Source organism: Jaculus jaculus, chromosome 12 (assembly GCF_020740685.1).
Source record: "Jaculus jaculus isolate mJacJac1 chromosome 12, mJacJac1.mat.Y.cur, whole genome shotgun sequence".
In the NCBI taxonomy this organism is placed as follows: Eukaryota; Metazoa; Chordata; class Mammalia; order Rodentia; family Dipodidae; genus Jaculus; species Jaculus jaculus.
In genome coordinates, this window is record NC_059113.1 from 55,772,494 (window position 1) to 55,794,202 (window position 21,709).

General features: G+C 39.9%; 1 protein-coding gene across 1 annotated transcript in view; it reads left to right on the plus strand.

Moving 5' to 3' along the window:
• Nucleotides 1-533: 533 nt before the first annotated feature.
• Nucleotides 534-21,709, plus strand: part of LOC101613773 (phospholipid-transporting ATPase ABCA3-like) — a 196,412-nt gene continuing 175,236 nt past the window's right edge. Inside the window, exons 1-4 of the mRNA XM_045130610.1 lie at nt 534-593; nt 888-1,140; nt 5,592-5,719; nt 13,792-13,951. Coding sequence (XP_044986545.1) covers nt 534-593; nt 888-1,140; nt 5,592-5,719; nt 13,792-13,951 — 601 coding nt within the window. The remainder of the gene's footprint in view (nt 594-887; nt 1,141-5,591; nt 5,720-13,791; nt 13,952-21,709) is intronic.

Consider the following 21,709-nt stretch of genomic DNA (forward strand, 5'->3'; position numbering starts at 1 on the left):
GCAGCCATGAGTTAATGATTTTGCTGAAAATTATGTATGTACAACATGTTAAATGACTTGAGCTCCCACAGCCTAGGGAGATCCAGGTTCTTAGTCACTAGGCACCTACTCACAATCATGAGAAAAGGGCTGTGGCCTGATATTGGCCACAGAACATTGCCCTGAGCAGGCATTGTCGGTATTCAGCCCTGTTATTTGTCTTTCAGTACCAAGCAAAATAACATTGATATTCTACACTTGTATTTTATACCTTTCTTTGTGAAAATGGACTTGCAATTTACTACTGTTTGCACCTCTATTACTTGATGTTTCTATCCAAAATAGAAAACCATTGGTTGTGAGTTAAATAAATTGATATTAAAAAATAGGGTTTCAAGTTTTCAGTTTTTGTAGTTGGTTTTCAAGATTGATGAAATCAAAATGTAAAACAAAGGAATATTATTTTGCTGTATGACATTGAATGTTTTGGCAGGTAACCTTAATTATTTAAATCTTTACTGATTAACCATTGAGCTTCCACCTTTTGTGGTAAAATGGATTCATTACGGCTCAAGCAATTTGCTGTCCTCCTCTGGAAAAATTTTCTTTTAAAGGTAAGTGGAGGTATCTGTGGGAAATGGATTTAACAGCTGTGAACACAGGGTGGGGCTACTTCATTTTAGTTTCCTTTCTTGTATTCCAAGGTTGGGAATAGTTAACATTCCTTAATCTGAAGAGTGCTCATGGGTGGAATCGATGAATAGGCAATGTAATGTAGAAAAGAATCAGAAGGGCATTCCAGGAAACCATCCTTATGTAGCATAAAGCAGAAGAATGTGGGCTTGTATCATTTGCACACACTTGCATACACTCACAGATTCATTAACATAGGTCTGTTTTTCTTGCAGAGGCGGCAGGGTATTGGCTTAGTTGTGGAAGTCGTCTTGATATTTCTGTTGTTTGCATGGACTTTAACTATGCGTAAAATTACAAAGCGAAGTTTTGTTCATGGTATTACTTACAATGGTTTTTCCTTGACACCACCTGCATTCCTGCTTCATAATGATTCTACCTATGAATTGATTTATGTGCCTTCTGAAAGTGATGTAGCAAGGAATATTACTGAGATGGTCAAAAGGGATTTACAACTCAACTTTAAAGGTTAGATATTAAAATATCTAAAATACTTTTCTGTAGAATATATTAGTATTTTAAAAGAATTGTAATTCTTTAAAATTTCAGTAACTTTTATAATTTATGTACTAACTTCCTAAGTATAATATCATGGATTTTGTCCAACAATGTCATATGTCTTGCTGGCATAATCATTATTTAAGTAATATACTTAAAAGTAGATGGTTGAGGGCTGGAGAGATGGCTTAACAGTTAAGGTGCTTGCCTGCAAAGCCAAAGGACCCAAGTTCGATTCCCCAGGACCCATGTTAACCAGATGCACAAAGTGGCACATGCATCTGGAGTTCCTTTGCAGAGGCTGGAGGCCCTGGTTTGCCCATTCTCTACCCCAACCTGTCTATCTGCCTCTCTCTCTCTCTCAAAAAATATAAATAAAAATTAGATGGCTGAGGTAAGCAATCTTTGTCTGTCATTATGCTTTGTTCTAATGTAAGGACTTGACCTTGTGCCAAATCTAAGGACAGAACAGGTACTTATTCTTGGGTGCCTATGTAGTGTATGGTGTGTTGTATGTTTTTGGTGTGAATATGTGGTATATGCATGTGTGTATGTACATGTAGTAGCCAGAGAACATCAGGTATCCTCTCTCATTCACATGTTTCCTTGAAATGGAGTCTCTCTCTGAATATGAAGCTACAGTTTTCATGAGCCTCTGCAGTTTCCTGGTCTCTTCTTCTGAAAAGACTAGGGCCACAGGGATGTGTGCATGCCGAGCTGTTTTACCTGGATGCCTGAATTGACCTCATATGGTCTCCGGCCCTACAAGCAGGCGCTGTTAACCATTGAGCCATTTCTTAAGTCACAGATACTTAATCAAGGTCATTCATCTTAAGAATTTTATTAAAGATATTCATTAAATATGATATATGAATACATTTGGAAAGACTAAAACAGTGTAGAGTTATAACAAGAAATGCCTCATTACTATTCATCTTTTCTCCATATTCAATTTCTCTTTCTATTGAAGTGAAAAATACTGTTAGAAATTTGGCATGCATTTCTCCAGTCCTTTCACATGGTTCACATAAGTATATAGATTTAATTTGTCATATAGTTTTGAAAAATATCATATATATGGAGTGGTGATGGCAAAATAGAAACAGGAGGCCCTGTGTTCGTATGTATGTATGTATGTATGTATGTATGTATGTATGTATGTGTGTGTGTATATGTATGTATGTATGTATGTATATATATATATATCTATATATATATATATAGAGAGAGAGAGAGAGAGAGAGCCATATATATGGCAATAATTTTGTAGCTATACATGGACAAAAGTGGCATTGTGTGCACATTAGCATTTGATTATGAGTTTCTGTAGCCCAAGACCTGGGAGATCAGTTTTGAAAGAGCAATACCCAGGTAGCAGTCTTATCTACTATCTCTGCCTAAAGAACTAGAAGTGTTCCTGCCCACTGTGGACTTAGCTATAACCTCCTGTGACATTAATCTTGTATTAGAACCATCCATTCAAGGACTAGGGTTGAATGGTACCCACTTGTGCTTCTTGTGATAGACCTGCTAATCTTTTTTTTTTTTAATTTTTTTTTATTCATTTATTTGAGAGTGACAGACACAGAGAGAAAGACAGATAGAGGGAGAGAGAGAGAATGGGCGCGCCAGGGCTTCCAGCCTCTGCAAACGAACTCCAGACGTGTGCGCCCCCTTGTGCATCTGGCTAACGTGGGACCTGGGGAACCGAGCCTCGAACCGGGGTCCTTAGGCTTCACAGGCAAGCGCTTAACCGCTAAGCCATCTCTCCAGCCCAGACCTGCTAATCTTAGCTTCTGCTTTTGATCCAAAATCCAGCCCCTTCCAGCAGTGATCCATCCTATCAGTGGTTTGCACACCTTCTCAGTGGGACTCTTACATGAGTTCCTCAGTAGGTTTGCTTGTGGACTCAGACTTTGTTTCAGCCCATCACTGAAGACTAAGACCTGTCTGCTCATATATACACCCAAAGAAAGACACACTGAGTCCCCAGGACAGACCTGCTGACCATGATATCATAGCAGACCCTTAAGAGGCTCTATATCACCCTTAAAAAATAAAATAAAAAAAGAGGCTCTCTATCTCTCACTAGGACGAGTCTTGTTGGTGACAAAGGGATACATAGAGGGAAGCATGCCTCCTTGGTCACCTGACTTTCATCTTTGCCAGGAAGGAAGGAATCTGAAATAGCCCTGTAAGTTGGTCTCAGCCACATAACAGGGAGTGCAGAAGCCTTCCCAAGGGCCTGGAGAAGCCCATACCCTCCTGTGCTCCTAGTAGCAGGCACATTTTCTGCACCCAAAGGAAGTTACCAAGAAAGTGAAAAGATAGCTTAGGGGATGGAAGAAAAAATTAGAAAGCTATTCATATGGTAATGGGTGTGTATGTCACATATGTAAAATACTATAATCAACTTAATTACAAAAAGACCAATATCCAGCTTAAAAAATGTCAAGGGATTTTTTTTAAGTTGGATATTTCCAAGTGGATATAAATGATCAGTAACCACATAGGATGCTCATCATTAGTCCTTAAGGACATGAAAATAAAAACCACAATAAAATCTCATTTCATGTCTACAGGGTGACTCATATCCGACAAAAACAGATTTTGTTTAAGATAAGAAGCACCCTGTTCCATTGCTAGTGGGAATGCAAATGGGGCATTTTCTGGGGAAAACGGTGGCAGTTTCTCACTGAACCAGACTATTATATGATCTGGCAATTCCAATGTAGGTATATTGCCATAAGATTTCTGTAGAGGTGTACGCATGTTTTCTAAGATGGACTTGATAGCTGTGTGCATCTGTGATTATGCTGAACACACAGCTGAACCATACACTTCAACTGCACATTGGTATTTTTAGTATAGGTTTGAGAAAATGCAGAATAGAAACACTATCTAAATTGTTTAGTTAAGGAACTGAGACATCTGTTCTCCCTCCTTCCTACATCTTTGTTTCTCCTCCCTCCTCTTCCTGCTTTCTTTTCCTTTTACTATCATCTATGTATTGTTAAATTTTATTCAGCATTTCTATTAGTTTGAAGGAAAGAGAATTAACTCAGTTTCCATGTGTTTGAAAATGAAAGATTGCTTTTGTATCTTTGGGTTATAAATATGAGGGGGTCAATTCATTGGACAAACCAAAAGAAGATAACATTATTCACTTAAAACCTTATTTAGGTCACAAGTCTCTGTTTATATAGAAAAATTTTAATGACTACTTTTCATTTAATGAAGTCTTTGATTTAAGTTTACAGAACACTAACCATTTCAGTGAAGGTGTGATGGGATCAATGTGGTTGGAATTTTCTTTACTGTGATTGAAACCTGTTTTCTAAAAAATCTGTTTTGTTGTTGCTGCTGCTTTATTTTGATGATGGGGATCATACCTAAGGCCCTGCTGATATTAGACGACGAGTATCCTGCCACTGATCTACCTCCCTAACCTACTCTGACTAAAATTTAGTTGTTTATCTTTTCAGTATGACTATTCGCCTTTTTTGTGCCCCCTCATGGCAAAACTGTTCACATGTTTTGCCCATCTTTCTGTTAGGTTGTCTTTTTCTTATTTATAGGTATTTTTTATATATGTATGTGTGTCATGTATATATATATATATATATATATATATATATATATATATATATATATATATGTATATGTGTATGTGAGCACATTTGTGCACGTGTATGTGGAGACCAGAGGTTGATGTTGGGTATCTTCCTCTAACCTTCTCCACCTTACTTTTTGAGGCAAGATCTCACTGATTTGGGTAGACAAACTAGCCAGCAAGCCAGGGGTGGGAAATCTGTCTAGCTTGGCCTCCCCAGTGTTCAGTGCTTGCCATTTTACGTGGAGTGTGGGGATTGAACGTGGATCTTCATGTTTGTGCAGCAGGTTCTACCTACTGAGCCTTTCCCTCAACCCCACAGCACTTGTTTACAGATGTTGTTGTTTACTGTCAGTGTTCTGTGTCACCTCTGAGTTTTGGTCTGTGTCTTATCTTTCCACTTAGTAGGATCTCTTAAAAAATGGTTCTTAAATTTCATCAAGCTTTCCTTTATATTTGTTTTTCTTTGTGTTCTGTTTCACAAAAATTTCCTTTACCCCCGAATCACAAGCACATTCATCCCATTTTTTACAGGACTTTTTTGTTTTGTTTTACATGTATATCTATGATCTATTAGGAACTCACTTTTATTTTATATACTAGTAATTCACTTTTATTTTACATATTCATATTTTATGTGTGATTTTTGCTTTTTTCAAATACTCATTACATAGTCTGGGATGTTTGTGGTTAAATAACAATATTTTGAAATTTTCAATATTGCACAGGATTGTGTTTTCATCCAATAGGAAATATCATTAGATATTTTATATTTTTAATGGATAAATTAAGATTTTTCTCTTTACAGTACAAGGTTTTTCTTCAGAAAAATCTTTTGAGGATTACATTAAGTATGAAAATAAGTCTTCTATTGTATTGGCTGCTATTATATTTGATCATAATTTCAAAACCAGCAAAGACCCTTTGCCACTTAAGGTGAGAAAGCTTTATCTTGTTACCTGACCTTTCTACTTTTAGATTTAAGGGGTTTTATGGGTGTGCATGTGTGTTGTGTGTATGTGTGAGTGTGTGTTCATGTTTATAAGTTCAGGAAAACAGATGTGTGTGGAGGTCAGAGGACAAATATTGGTTCTTGCTTTCTACTTTGTTTGACGCAGGGTCTCCTGTTGGGCACTGCAACACTAGGCTAGCTTCCATGGATTCTTCTTTCTGTGCCTCCCATCTTGTCTTTAGTGTTGATATTATACACATTTACTACTGTATCCAGCTTTATGAGTGCTGGGATCTGGACTCAAGTTCTCATGCTTGTGTGATATATTCTTGCCTACTGAGTCATCTTTCAAGCCCTAAATTTTAGGATTTAATAGGAATTAAAAAAATTTATTTAAGAGGAGAGAGGGAATAGAGTGCCAGGGCCTCTTGCCATTGCAAATGAACTCCAGAAGCATATACCACTTTTTGCATCTGACTTTATGCAGGTACTGGGGAGTTGACCCTGTCCTGTCAGACCTTGCAAACAAGTGCTTTTACTGAGCTATCTCCTAGCCCTCAGAAAAAATTTTTAGTTGCCCAGCATCATAATTGCAAATTTATAGCAGTAGGAATTTAAATACAGCTCCAAGTTATTTTAGTTACTGTGCTTTTATTCTTTGCTTTATTTTTCTTCTTGTGGCAGGGTCTCATTCTAGCCCAGGCTCACCTGGAATTGCCTATGTAATCTCATGGAGGCCTTGAACTCAATGCTTCTCCTACCTCTGCCTCCCAAGTGCTGGGCTTAAAGATGTGTGCCACCACACCCAGCCTAGTTCCAGCACTTTTTTTTTTTTTTTTTTTTTTTTTTTGGTTTTTCAAGGTAGGATCTCGCTCTAGCCCAGGCTGACCTGGAATTCACTATGTAGTCCCAGGGTGGACTCGAACTCACAGCAATCCTACCACTGCCTCCTGAGTGTGCTGGGATTAAAGGTGTGAGCCGCCATGCCAGGCTGGTTCCTGAACTTTTAACAACTGCATTATACTGGCAGAAAGTATCTCTGTTACCTAAAGGCCTTATACTGATGGAAAATGGTTGAAGAAAACTTGAACTAATAGGGTATTAACTTTGGGAATCTACCTGGCCTTGCAGATGGTTTTAATCCCGAAGTTGTGGGTAAGAAAATACTGGGCTTGCTGTGGATGTTGATTGCTATGAATTTCCCTGTTGCTACTGCTTTTTCTGTATCCCACATGTTTTGGTATGTTACCTCCATTTTCATTAGTATCAAGAAAATTTTAAGGGGCTGTGAATGTAGCTGGCAGAGTACTTACCTATCATGCATGAGGCCCTGGATTTAATTCCTAGTAGTGCATACACTGGCACTTGGAGAGTGTCATCCTGGCTGCATAGCAAGTTTAAGGCTAGCTGGGGATATGTGAAACCTTACCACATGGGGAAGAAAAAATTTGAAATTTCCTTTATGAGTTCTCTGAGCCATGATTTGCTTAACATCCATGTATTTATGTATTTACAAAGCTTTTCTTGTTACATACTTCTAGCTTTATTGCATTATGCTCAGTAGAGATGCTTGATGTGATTTCAGTTCTTTTTGAGACTTGTTTTGTGGTCTGTCATATGCTCTATACTGGAGAATATTCTACATGCTGATGAGAAAAACATTTATTTTATATCTGTTGTTTGGAAGCTTCTGTGGGTATTTGCTTTCATTTGGTCTAGAATGCAATTTAACTATGCTATTTCTCTATTGATTTTCCATTTGGATAATCTGTCCATTACTGAAAGTGGGGTTTTAAAGTCCTCAGATGTTATTTGTGTTGGAGCCTACATCTCCATTTATGCCTGTTAATACTTCCTTCATATATTTGAATAATCTGATATTATATGCACATATATTTAGACATTTTCTTCTGGTGAATTAACCTCATTATCCTGATACAATGACCTTGTCTCTTTTAAATATTTTAGATTTACGACCTGACTTATACATATAGACACTAGTATGGCTATACCTGTATGTGTGTTATTGTATACCCTCACTTCCAGACTATGTGTGTTCTTAGAAGTGAAATGAGTTTCTTTTTTAATTTTTTTAATTTTGGGTTTTTGAGGTAGGGTTTCACTCTAGACCAGGCTGACCTGGATTCACTATGTAATCTCATGGTAGCCTCGAACTCGTAGTGATCCTCCTACCCCTGCCTCCTGAGTGCTGGGATTAAAGGTGTGCGCCACTATGCCTTTCTCAATTTTAATGTTTTTGTAGTGTTACTATTAACAACATATTTCTAATGGGTACATCATGTGTTGGTACCTTCTTTACCCTCATCCCTGCCCCCATTCTGTTGGGGACGCTCCTCAGCGGGGTTGCAGCTATTCCCTATGGGGTTGTGGTTTATGCCTTGTGGGAGCAGCAGTCAGTTATTTTGCGGGAGAGGGAATGTCTCTGGGCATGATGTCTCAACCTATGGCTCTTACAGTCTTTCTGCTCCCTCTTCTGCAAAACTCCATGGGCCTGAAATTAGTTTCTTATAAATAGCATATACTTCAGCTAGTTCTTTTATCGCTTAGATTCACTTAGTCATGTTTTTTGTTTTGTTTTTTGAGGTAGGGTCTCACTCTAGTTCAGGCTGACTTGGAATTCACTAAGTAGTCTCAGGGTGGCCTTGAACTCATGGTGATCCTCCTACCTCTGCCTCCTGAGTACTGGGATTAAAGGCGTGCACCACCATGCCCAGCTCAGTCATTTTGTCTTTTACACTTGATCTTAGCCAAAAGGCCAAGGAGCGATAGTCAGTCATTTTGTCTTTTAATTGAAGAATTTAATGCATTTACGTTTCAGGTAACAATTTATAGGTGAAATCTTGCTCTCTTTGTTATATAACTTCTTTTCTAGTTTTGGTCTGCTTCCCTGCCTTCTCTTCTCCCTCCCTCCTTTCCTCTCTTCCTTCCTCCTTTACAATCTTCCATAATGACAAAGTGATTTATTTTACGTGTGTATATGCTTTCTATCTTATTATTTTGATTTGCCCTATCACAAGCTTTTTCTTTGTGGTTATCAAAGGCTTATAAAAATACCTTTGATTGTTACATGCTATTTTTAAATGATAGCAATTGAGTATTATTATAAAGAGAAAAACGATCCAGTGAAAATATACCAATAAGAATACTCTCCACTGCATTCAGAGTGTTTGATGTTCCATTTTACATATTTCTTTTAAAACATAGTGATGTAATTAGTTTTAGTTGTTTCATCCTTGAGGACTTCCTATTAAAGTTATAAATGGTTTATGAATCATGCCTATAAATATTAGGTATTCTGAATTTCCTTTTTACTTATTAATATCTTTTTCAGCTTGAAGAACTTCCTTTGTTATTTCTTGAAGAACAAGTTCAGTGGAAATATGTTCTATCAGCTTCTGTTTGTCTAAGAAAGTCTTTATCTCTTCATCATTTCTAAAAGCTTGTTGAATACAGTAGTCTTGGCTAACAGCTTTTCTGTCTTTTTTTTCTAAAGTACTTTAAGCATCTGATATTACTCTTTCTTTTTTTAAAAATTTTTTGTTTATTATTTATTTATTTGAGAGTGACAGACAGAGAACGAGGAAGAGAGAGAGAGGGGGAGGGAGAGAATGGGTGCACCAGGGCTTCCAGCCACTGCAAACAAACTCCAGACGCATGTGCCCCCTTGTGCATCTGGCTAACGTGGGTCCTGGGGAATCGAGCCTTGAACCAGGGTCCTTATGCTTCATAGGCAAGCACTTAACCACTAAGCCATCTCTCCAGCCCCTGATAATACTCTTTCTTAATCTGTAAGTTTCTTTTTCTTTTTTTTTTTGAAAATTCAGTCACTTGTCAAGTAAATTCAGGTACACATTTGTGCTGTTTCTTTTTCTCTTGCAGCCTTAGGAATCTTCTGTTTACTTTTACATATGAGAAATTGATTATAAAGGTGTCTTTAAATCTGTTCACTTGCCCTTCATCTTTCCGTCCCTGGATATATGTACCTGTCTCTAGGTTTAAGAAGCTCTTTGAATGAAATTTAGCATTTTCAAATCTTTCTTGCACATCAGTGACCAAAATATTTGCTCTTTGCATACTGTTCCCCAAGTTTCTACAAGTTTTCTCCTTTGCTCTTCATTCTTTACTTTTATATTAATCTCCAACAATGAAGCTTTTAAAAATGTTTTGTTTCAAGCCAGGCGTGGTGGCACACACCTTTAATCCCAGCACTCAGGAAGCAGAGCTAGGAGGATTGCCGTGAGTTCGAGGCCACCCTGAGACTACAAAGTGAATTCCAGGTCAGCCTGGGTCAGATTGAAACCCAGCCTCAAAAACCAAAAAAAAAAAAAAAAAAAAAAAAAAGTCTTTTTTCACTGAGTTCATTTTTGTCTCAAGAATTTTTGTTGGGTGGGCATGGTAGTACATGCCTGTAATATTAGCACTTGGCTGAGGCAGAAAGAAAATGAATTAAGGACCAGCCCAGGCTACAATCAATAACTGAGACCTTGTCTCAAACAAACACAAATGTTTCCTTTTCTTTGCTAAGTTTTTGTGTTAGATTATTGAAATATTTCTCTTATGTTTCTTCAAGCATATAACGTTTTCATAAAATATCTATTAAATTATCCACGTATCATTCTGTATTGACAACTGTTGAGTCATCTTTTTTCCTTTCATTTTGAGTGCTAGATTAGTAAAGTCAGGTTTTTCTGAAAGTTCTTGAGCTTATTCGTGTCTCTTTCAGTTTGAAGTTCCTTTAAAAGTTCTTATAAAACAAATCCAGTGGAACTGTGTTTTCTAAGGTTCTGTTTGTCTGTAAAAGAAGATTGTCTTGTATTGAAAAGTTATGTAGTGCAGTTCTCCTAAAATGGTGTTGGGGCTTTGCAGAAATTCTGAGCAGGCTGCTTATTTTCTGACATTGTTGTCACCTCCATTATTTTGCCAGTAGGTGGCGCCCATATCTGGATTAGCCGGGAGTTGATGTGTTGTTGCTGTTAAGGTACTAGAAGGTAATCAAAGCCTAGGTTTGTTTGAAGTACTTAGTGTATCTTTGCAAAAGAAACAGGGAGTTCCTACATAGAGTATTCTGTCTCCAGAAGGGTCTTGTTGGGGCTGTGTTAGGCCAAGATGCCTTGTCCAAAGTTACTGACCCGTGATTAAATACAAGATCTACTGTGGATAGATCAGCACCAGAATCCTGTATCACTTATATGGCCACTAAAGCCACCAAGGTGAGTTCCAATCTGAGTCAATAACCCACCCAAATCAGCACAACATGTGGTTTGGACTAAGACACATACTTCCATGGGCTGCCCGTAGCTGAGGTAGACTCATAATGATTGCTGCAGCCAGGCACAGGTGATCCTAGTGAGAATAGAAATTTAATAGGCTGGGTCCCATGTGTCTCTTTTGATACTGGAGCTGTTCCAGAGGCTCCATCTGCAGGCAGGCTGGGAATAACTTATATGAGGCTCTTGCCAGTGTTAGTTTTTGCCAACCCCACAGCATGCTCCTGAACAAAATCTTTGCCCCCTGCCCTCCCCTACCACTGATAGATGGTATTGTGCACTATGCTATGGTGTCCAAGATTTCTGTAGATTAGTTAAAGCAGATCCTGGGCCACCCATGTCTCACAGACAAGGACCTATGTGCTCAATCTCTTGGGTATACTGAGGCCCACATTGCAGTTGGTTGGTGATGCAAACTGAAACTCAAGTATCTCCCATTCGTAAATGCAAGCAGATAAGCACCAAGTAAGCATACAAGCATGAACTTGCAGCAAGCAGGACCCCAGAGCTCAGACTGCTCTGCACACCTTTATACTGGAATTCTGTTCTGTCCTCTGTAATATCTTAGGGATAGACCCCAGGGTGTGCCCCCAATGACACTTCCTCCAGCTAGACAACTGGAGACAAGCTTTAATAAAATGCCTGAGTCTATGGGGGACATACATTTAACCTATCACATAGGCGGTTATACAGTAGCCCACTTCCTGCTCTCCTCCTTCAGTGTGTCTCAATTTTGTCATACTAAAATCAGATGAGTGGACACTGTGGTCTTTCACCTGACCTGGCTCTTGTGCTGCTAGTTTGGTGCAATGTAACTGTTTAACTTGGTATGTCTGTGTGAAGAACTTGCTAGATGATCTTATTTAGCCACCAACTTGCGCTGCCAATTGAGGTATACTCCTTCTATATTGAATATGTTGAAAGCTTGCATAGCAAACAGCTTCAAGTTCACTGAGATGAATTTCCAGACCAGGCAAAGTTATGGAGGAAGGGATACTATTGAAGCTTACAGATCTAGGGGAAGTTCCATAATGGCAGAAGAAGTTGGCCTGCTTTCACAGGACCAAGCAGAGAGAGAGAGAGAGAGAAGCACAAGCCTAAAAATCAAAAGCCACACAGCACACTTCAGGAACTCCAGCTAGGCACACTTTGCATATCTTTAGATTGAAATCTCAAACCAACCACCACACCTTAAGATCTGCCCAGTGACACCACCTCCAGCTAGGTGGCTGCAGATGCAAACTACAAACTAATAAAACACTGAATATATTGGGGGCAACATTTTCAAAGTACCACAGCTTGTGTCATGTAAAGACATTGAATTGGGGCTGGAGAGCTGGCTTAGCGGTTAAGTGATTGCCTAAGAAGCCTAAGGACCCCGGTTTGAGGCTCGATTCCCCAGGACCCACTTTAGCCAGATGCACAAGGGGGCGCATGCATCTGGAGTTCGTGTGCAGTGGCTGGAAGCTCTGGCGCACCCATTCTCTGTCTCTTGCTATCTGCCTCTTTCTCTCTCTGTCACTCTGAAATAAATAAATAAAAATTTTAAAAAAGACATTGTGTGTGTGTATGTGTGCGTGCCTGCATACACATACACGTGTGCCTGTGGTGGGTATGTTTGTGTGAGCATGTGGGGGGGTGCATGCGCATGTGTACTTGTGCATGTGGAAGAATACAACCTCAGATAATGTCATCCGCCTCTTCTTTATTTATTTATTTTGTTTGCAAGTGGTGGAGGGGGGAGAGAGAAGGGTTGCCAGGGCCTCTAGCCACTGCAGATGCACTCCAGATGTATGTGGCACTTTGTGCATCTTGCTTTATGTGGGCACTAGTGAATTGAACCTGGGTCATTAGGCTTTTCAGGCAAGTCCCTTAACCACTGAGCCATCTCTCCAGCCTTCCATCCACCTCTTTTTGAAACAGAGTCTCTCATTAGTTTGGAGCTCACCAAGTAGGCTAGACTAGCTGGCCAGTGAGCTTTTGGGATCTGCTTATCTCTACCTCCTCAGTGCTGGTATTACAGTGTGTACCACTATACCCAGCTCTTATGTGATATTGAGGACCTACCTTGGGTCCTCATGTTTGTATGACATACACTTTGCCCACTGGTCCATTTTTCCAGCTCCTCGTTGTCTTTGATATGCGTTTGAGTTACCTGTGTGGATTAAAGATGATTTAAACTTATTACCAGGCTTTTGAGTTTTTCCACAGTATGCTTGTGTGTGTAAGATATTGAAACCTGGGATCTCCATTTCCACCATGTTGCTGATGGCACTGATAAATTTTTTTAAATGTTCATTCAATAGTAGAACAAAAGTGGTCCTAGAAAATACATTTACAGTGATCACTAGTGTACCCTAGTTGTGTCTTTGCAACTCAGAAGGAAAATGTCACAAAGATGAGAGGAAAAACACGTAATTTTTTTTTTTGGTTTTCCGAGGTAGGGTTTCACTGTAGCCCAGGCTGACCTGGAATTCACTCTGTAGTCTCAGGGTGGCCTCGAACTCACAGCAATCCTCCTACCTCTGCCTCCTGAGTGCTGGGATTAAAGGTGTGTGCCACCATGCCCAGCTAATGTAAAAGTTTTGATAATGTTATTTTTTACTGTGATTATAGTTTTTGTGGTTTACTGCTTGCCCATGTGTTAGTGATATTTCTTATTATAGCCTTAATTCCCCCATCTCTTCTTGAAGCAAGATCTATATTTTAATTTCTGTTTTATTTTTTTCTACTTTACCATGATGCTTATTCCCCACTCTTCTCTATAGGTAAAATACCACTTACGCTTTAGTCATCTCTATAATGAACACAATCCAAATATGCCACGTGTGAACCAGGAGGAAAAGAGTTGGAATACATCCTCTCTCTTTCCACGTATACCTTCCCAAGGACCCAGGAACCGTAAGGAAGATAATGGGGGAGATCCTGGTAAGGAGATTCTTTAGTGCATTTATAGAAACAATTTTTATTGTGTGCAGGCAGTCATTATGCATATTCATTATTTTTTAATATATGGACAAGGTTGTTCATTATGAAAATAACTTTTTAAATTTAACTTTCATTATGAAAACATATAAAACATGTTATAGAAAACTGTTTCTATTGCTTTTTATCTTATTTTTAATATATTTATTTATTTATGACAGAGAGAGAAAGAGAAGGAGAGAATGGGCATGCCATGTACTTATGTGCATCTGGTTTACCTGAGTTCTGGGGAACTGAACCTGGGTCGTTAGGCTTCTCAGGCAAGCACCTTAACTACTGAGACATCTCTCCAGCCCTGTTTCTACTACTTTTATTCATTTCTTCAATTTATTTTTATATCTGTACATTTATAGATTTATATTTTTATTTTATTTCATTATTTATTTAATTGAGAGAGAGAGGCAAAGAAAGAAAAAGAGAGAGTGAGAGAGAATGGGTGCACCAGGGCCTCTAGAAGCATGTGCCACCTTGTGCATCTGACCTATGTGGGTCTTGGGGAATTGAACCTGGTTCCTTTGGTTTTGAAGGCAAGCACTTTAACTGCTAAGCCATCTCTCCAGCTCTTATAGGTGGTTTTAAAAATATTATTATATATTTGAGAGAGGGGAGCATCTAAAAAATTGGCATGCCAGGGCCTCTAGCCACTGCAAACTAACTGCAGATGTATATGCCGCCTGTGTATCTGGTTTATGTGGGTACTGGGGAATTGAACCTGGGTCCTTAGGCTTAACAGGCAAGAGCCTTAACTGCTAAGCCATCTCTCCATCCCTATAGATGGTTGTTGTTGACAAATTTTTGGCTCTTCTGTCTTACTATATATTTCCATAAACTAATATATTGTGCATATTTATGTTGATGAATTACTTATTTTGAGACAAAGTCTCATGTAGCATGAGGTGGCCTCAAACTCACTATGTAGGCAAGGATGACTTTGAACTTCTGATGCTCCTACCTCTATCTCTGCTGCAACTACAGGTGTGTACCACCAAGCTCAGTTTGTGTAGTTGAATTCAGGGCTTCATGCTTGCTAAGCAGGTACTGGAGTCATTGAGCCACATCCTCTGCCCTGATGAGTTATTTTTATTATGCGGTAGTATTTTTAAATGTTTGCTAGTGATAAAAATTACCTTGAAGGGAAAAGAAAAGATCAACAATAAGAACTTTGAGTTGAATAATATCCCAGAGAGTGTTTTATGGAAATTATTCAGCAGGAGACAAAAACCCATGTGCAGATTATCATTATCAGCAAAATCAGAAACAGTGAAAATGAGCTGTAACAAGAAAACGTCAGTTTGGTGCTTGAGAAATGGCTCAGCAGTTATGTGCACCTCCTATACAAGCATGAGGTCCTAAGACTACTTGAGTTTGAATATCCAGAACCCACATAAAGTTGGATATGGCCACATATGTCTGTAATCTTGTCCTGTGGGGAGCAGAGACTGGAGAATAACTATGGTTTCCTGGTCACCCAGTGTGACCAAAAAAAGTGGCAGTTTCTATTCATTATGAGATTCTATTTCTATACATTGTGAGATTCTATGTACAGTAGGGCAGTAGAGACTCTAGGAATCTCTCTAGTTCACTAAAATCATGACAAGCTCCAGGGTCAGTGAGACTCCGGCTCAAATAAAAGTGGGAGGGAAGCAGAAGAATACAGAGCAGGACACCTGATACTCCCCTCTGGCCACTGCATGTGAACACTCCTCACCCCCCCCCACTACAAGTAAACACATGTGGTGCTTCATGGACACATACACATGCATACAACACACACACACACACATGTGCACGCACACATACATACAAGGAAAAAAGTACATTAGTCATATAGGCTGGTATAGCTACTAAAATAATTATAAGACCTGGAGAATATAGAATTGTGGGATTGAGTGGCTTCTTATTTTAACAAAAGCATTTAAAATATGTGCTAATTCAAAATTTAAAAGGAGTTTGGCTTCTTTTAAAATTAATCTTCTACATCTTAAACTTATTCTTTGTGAATAACTTAATAGAAAATGTCATAATCTTGGTGGAATAAGAGTAGTGTAAAACCAAAAAAAGTACAAGTGGACTTACAAACTAAAATATTTAGCTGGAACATTTATCATAATCATCATCATCATTGGTATTTTGTGACCTGGTCTGACTGGGTAGCCCAAGGTGGCCTTGAGTTCACTATATAGCCAAGACTGTCCTCATACCTGCAGGGATCCTCCACCTGAGTCTCCCTAGAGCTGGGATTATAGGCATGTATTACCAGGCCTGGTTTAGAAGATTATTTTTGGAGAAATATTTTTCCTTTAAAAGAACAGTTTTGTAAGAAAAAAAATAGGTAAATTTCAAGTTGTGAATGACATTGTATAGTAAATTAATACTCAGCGTTGACGTAAAGAAGACTCACAGGTGGCAGCACTCTAGTGTGGTAACTAGAAGTCAGTTGATCTGTTTTTTTTTTTTTTATTAATTAGTTTTGTACTCATTGAATACAGTCAATTTGGTACCATTATTAGGCTCATCCGTGACCTACCCCCTCCCCTTGGCCCCTCCTTGTTGGGGTATATGCGTCATGCATTCTGGCATTAGCCCACAGTTACGGGTAGGATAAATGTCTGCATATCATGACCCAACATGTGGCTCTGACATTCTTTCCGCCCCCTCTTCCACAAAATTTCCCTGAGCCATGTTGGGTTCATTTTGGTTTGTTTCAGTGATGAGGTGTTGGGGGCCTCTGGGTCTCTGGATCTCTGATTTGGTAGGAGTTGATTTTTCTCTGTGTTGATCTCCTTCCCCCTTGTGCTGGTACCTGGTTCACCAAGAAAACAGCACCCTTGCTTGTTTCACCAATTGTTCCTAGTTTCAGCCAGGGCCCTTTTGAGGTATGATGGGGTGGCTCTCTCCTTAGGATCTACATCTGTCTGAAAAAGAGAAGCAGATTCTCCAATGGAGAGTAAGTTAGCACCAATGAGATAACCTTACTTTTTTGTACAGAATTCTTTTTAATAGGTGTAAGCCCTCTTGTAGCCCACGATTGGTGGAAACTTTGTTTGGACACATCATATGTTAGTACCATCATTTCCCTCCTCCTTGTCCACATTCTGCTGGGATTCCTCTTCAATGGGATTGTTAGTATTCACTATGAAGTTGTGAATTATGAGATGTAAGAGCATCAGTCAATCATTTTAAATGGGAAGGGGATGGGTAAATGCCTCTGGACATTGTCTTCTACTCTGTGGCCCTTTCAATTCTTCTTCCCCCTCTTCCACCCTGAGCCTTGGCAGGTGTGTTTTAAGTCTACTTTAGTGTTGAGCTCTCAGCAGGTTCTGGATTTCTGCTTTGGTGCATTTTGAGTATCCTCAGTGTCTGTCTCAATCACCCTGGCACTGGTTGACAGGCTTGCCATTGAAGCCGCACTCTTGCTCATCTCGCCAGTGGTTTCACTTGGGCCCTGGCTGATGTGCAAGGGGTGGTTTATCTCCTCAGTTCTCACCGCCTTCTGAAAAAGGAAAACCAGCTCTCCAGTGGAGAATGAGGTCAGCGTAAATTCAGCGGCATAAGGATAGATAATTAAGAGAGATTTTGATGGCTGTGGCATCTCTTTTGGCTAAAAAGACTAGTGGGAGCTTCTCATTGGAGTCCATGATCTTGGTCTCCATAGGATTATTTCTCAGTTCCCAGTTCCAGCTATGGGCTCCTTTCCACTGAACGAAGCTCTTAGCCAATCAGAAAGCCATTGGTTACCCACCTAGGTTGGGTGCCACTATTACACAGACTTGTCCATCTTGTCAGGCTGATTGCTCTTGTATAGCAGTGACCCCTGCTAGCACACAAGGCATCTGGCCATTTTCCCCCAGCAGCTCATGTAGCGTTTTCCATCACTATACAGGCAGACCATCTGAGAACTGGCTTCTTTCCAGACTTCAGTCAAGTCTCTCGATGTTCTGTGTCAGCAGCATGTGCTGTCTTCAGCAATAGGGCCTTTTACCTCAGGCAGGTAATCAAGTGCTTTAACAGAAGCTGTAGTGTTTGGGTGATCTCCTAGGTCTCTCTGATAAAAAGCTCAATGTGGGTTGCAACCAATTTAGGATACTGGGAGTTACAAGCCAGAGTCAAATGTTTTAGGGTTAGGCTTTATCCCACCTTCTTCAGGGCCCTTCTTCCCAGACAATCCCTGAATACTCCTGTTGATGGTTGTATCATTTAGAATGCTATCCAGGAGAAAGGTTTCTATGGAACAAATTTATTTTGTATTTAGTTTTGTGTGTGTCTCCCCCTCCCTCCCATTCCCTTTCCCCAAAAAGCTTCCATCCCTATTATCTGACCCACAAGTTTCCTGTCAGGTATGCCTGCAACTCAAGACATTCCAGATTAGGAACCAAAGATGAGGGAGGACATGTGGCATTTGGCTTTCTGTGCTTGTATGAGTTCATTTATGTGATCTGTTCCAAGTCTGTTCATTTTCTTACAAATTTCAACATATCATTTTTTCTTCCATTTTGGATATGTACCACATCTTCATTATCCAATCCTCAAACTATGGGTGGACATGTGGATTGATTCCAGTTTTTCTAAAAATATTTTATGTATTTATTAGAGAGAGGCAAATAGAGAGAATGGGCATACCAGAACCTCTAGCCACTGCAAACAAACTCCAGATGCATGTTCCACCTTGAGAATCTGACTTACATGGATACTGGGCAATTGAACCTGGGTTCTTTGGCTTTGCAGGCAAGTGTCTTAACCGCTAAGCCATCTGTCCAGCTCCTGATTCCAGTTTTTAGGCATTGGGCATTGAGCAGCTGTAAACATGGTGGAGCAAATATCTCTGCAGTGAAGAGTGGAGCCTTTAGGGCAGATGTCCAATAGAGGAATAGCTGGGTCAGTTTGTAGCTCTATTTTTATCTTTTTCAGGGGTCTCCATATTGATTTCATAGTAGTTGTACAAGTATGCACTCCCACCAGTAGTGAATGAGGGTTTCTCTTGCCCCACATCTTCACCAACATTGTTGTCTGATTTTTTAATGAATGCCATTCTGACTGGAATAAGGTGGAACCTCATAGTTGTTTTTATCTGTATTTCTCTGATGGTTAAGGATGCTGAACATTTTTTTTTTTTTGAGGCAAGCCCAACAGACTGGCCTTTTTATGAAAGAGAGGGAGGGAGAAAGAATTGGCATGACAGGGCCTTCAGTGACTGTAATGAAACTCCAGACATGTGTTCCACTGGTGAGCATGTGCACCTTTGTGCATGCATCACCTATGCATCTGGCTCATGTGGGATCATGGGTCCTTCAGCTTCACAGGCAAGCACATTAACTGCCAAGCCATCTCTCCAGCCCTTGAACATTTTCTTAAGTGAGTATTAGCCATTTGTATTTCTTCTATTGAGAATTCCTTATTCATTTCTCTGCCCCATTTTTAGTGGATTGTTTGATAGTTTATTTTATTTGCTTTATTGACAACTTCCATAATTATAGATCATAAACCATGATGATTCCCCCCTCCCTACTTTCCCCCTTTGCAACTCTACTCTCCATGATATCTCCTTTTAGTTTCTCTTTTATTTTGATGTTATCATTTTTTCTTCCTATTATGATGGTCTTGTGTAGGTAGTGCCAGGAACTATGAGGTTATGGATATCCAGGCCATTTTGTGTCTGGAAGAGTGCAGTTTTTTAAAAATTTTTTTTGTTCATTTTTTATTTATTTATTTGAGAGCGACAGACATGGAAGAGTGCATTTTAAGAAGTCCTACCCATTCTTTGGCTCTTAAATTTTTTCTGCCATCTCTTCTGCAATGAACCCTGAGCCTTAGAAGGTGTGATAGAGATATTCCAGTGCAGAGCGCTCCTCTTTCACTTGTCAGCACCATGATGCTTTTTGAGTCATCCCAGAAGTCACTGCCATCTGAAAAGATAAGCTTCTCTAACCAAAAATGAGAATAAGCTGGGTGTGGTGGCACACGCCTTTAATCCCAGCACTCGGGAGGCAGAGGTAGGAGGATCACCATGAGTTCAAGGCCACCCTGAGACTACAGAGTTAATTCCAGGTCAGCCTGGACCAGAGTGAGACCCTACCTCGAAAAACCAAAAAAAAAAAAAAAAAAAAAAAGAGAATAGCAGTAATAAATGGGTATGAACATTAAGAGAAGTGCTTGTTGAATATAATATATGCTTTTATCCAGGTACCAGTAAGGATTACACCCCCAGGGCTCATGACTTCCCCAGTCATAGGTTTTCAGTATCAGGCATGTATTCCTTCCCATGATGCCTCCGGTCCAATTACAGAGTGGTTTCCCCTGTAACAGACATGCCACTATTGTACCTGTTGGCTCATTTGGTCTGGCTGGCCAAACTTAAGGCTTGAAGTATCTACTGTTCTTTATCTCCACTGATGACTTCTCTCTCTCCCATGGAGCTGCATGCAGTGTAGCTGTTTCCAGCTTTCTGTCAGCTGGTCTACATGGAGGAGTTTTTCAGCTCAGCTCCAGCAGGAGTTCTCAGTGACCTTGCAGTCCACACATGTGGAATCTTCAGCAATAGGGTCTTGCCATCTATTTTTGGTGGGAAAGCAAGTGCCTTGGAAATGGCCTGTAATGTTTTGGGGGCACTAGGGACCTCCCTGGCCAACAACTCATTGGAAGGTATTGAAAATTTTCTAGTAACAATCTATGGCTTCTGGGTGCACTATTGTTCAAAAAAGTGGTTTTCATATGACTTATTCATACCTTCCTAGACTTTGATTAGACTTCCCCTGCCCTTACTTTACTCAATCTCTTCTCCTGACCTCACTTAGGCCTTCCCACCCCCAGTAATCTGTTCTAATTACACATATATATGGTATTATCCCCTTAAGTCTTCCCTCTCCTTCCTCCCTTAGAGCCCCTTTCAAGCCTACTGACCTCTGCTACTGATGTTTTTTAAACATATTTTGAGTTCTTCGTAGACTCTAGATATTAGGCCTTTAGATATTAGGGCTCCTTTAGGTCCCTGTCAGTACCGAAATTCTGTTAGGCAAATTACTAAGATTTGTTATTTGTCCTGCATTGTTATTGCAATACGTGAGATTGGGCAGTTGTTTTTTTTTTTTTTTTTTTTTGTGAGGCAAGCACAACAGACTGGCCATTTTTTTATGCAAGAGAGCAAGAGTGAGAGAAAATTGGCACTCCAGGGCCTCCAGCCACTGCAGTAAAACTCCAGGGGTGTGTGTCTCCTTATGCACATGTGCAACCTTGTGCACTCGTGTCACTTTGTGCGTCTAGCTTACCTAGAGAGTTGTACATGAGTCTTTAGCCTTCACAGGCAAGCATCTTAACCACTAAGCCATCTCTTCAGCTCATGGACAGTGTTTTATATGGTTGATTCTGGTGGCTGGGTTGTCTGAAAAGTAGGCATCATAATGCCAATCCACTTTCCCTCCTTCCCAACTATATTGCCACATGGGGAGAAGAAGAAAGAAAGCAGTCATGTCTTGTGATCAAGAAGGCAAAGGTGCAGGGGTGGGGGCCGTGCAGGCTTACTCTTTTTATAGCAATGTCCTCTTTCAGAAAGTAATCCACTCCTTACAAATATGCCCACTCCATGAAACCTTTCTGCCACCAATCACGTCCTGGCCTTCTCCCAGTAGGCCCTTGCCTCTTAAGGATTCCACCAGCTCATTATCATCACCCTAGGGAGCAAATTTCAGCATATGAGCTTTGAGGGGA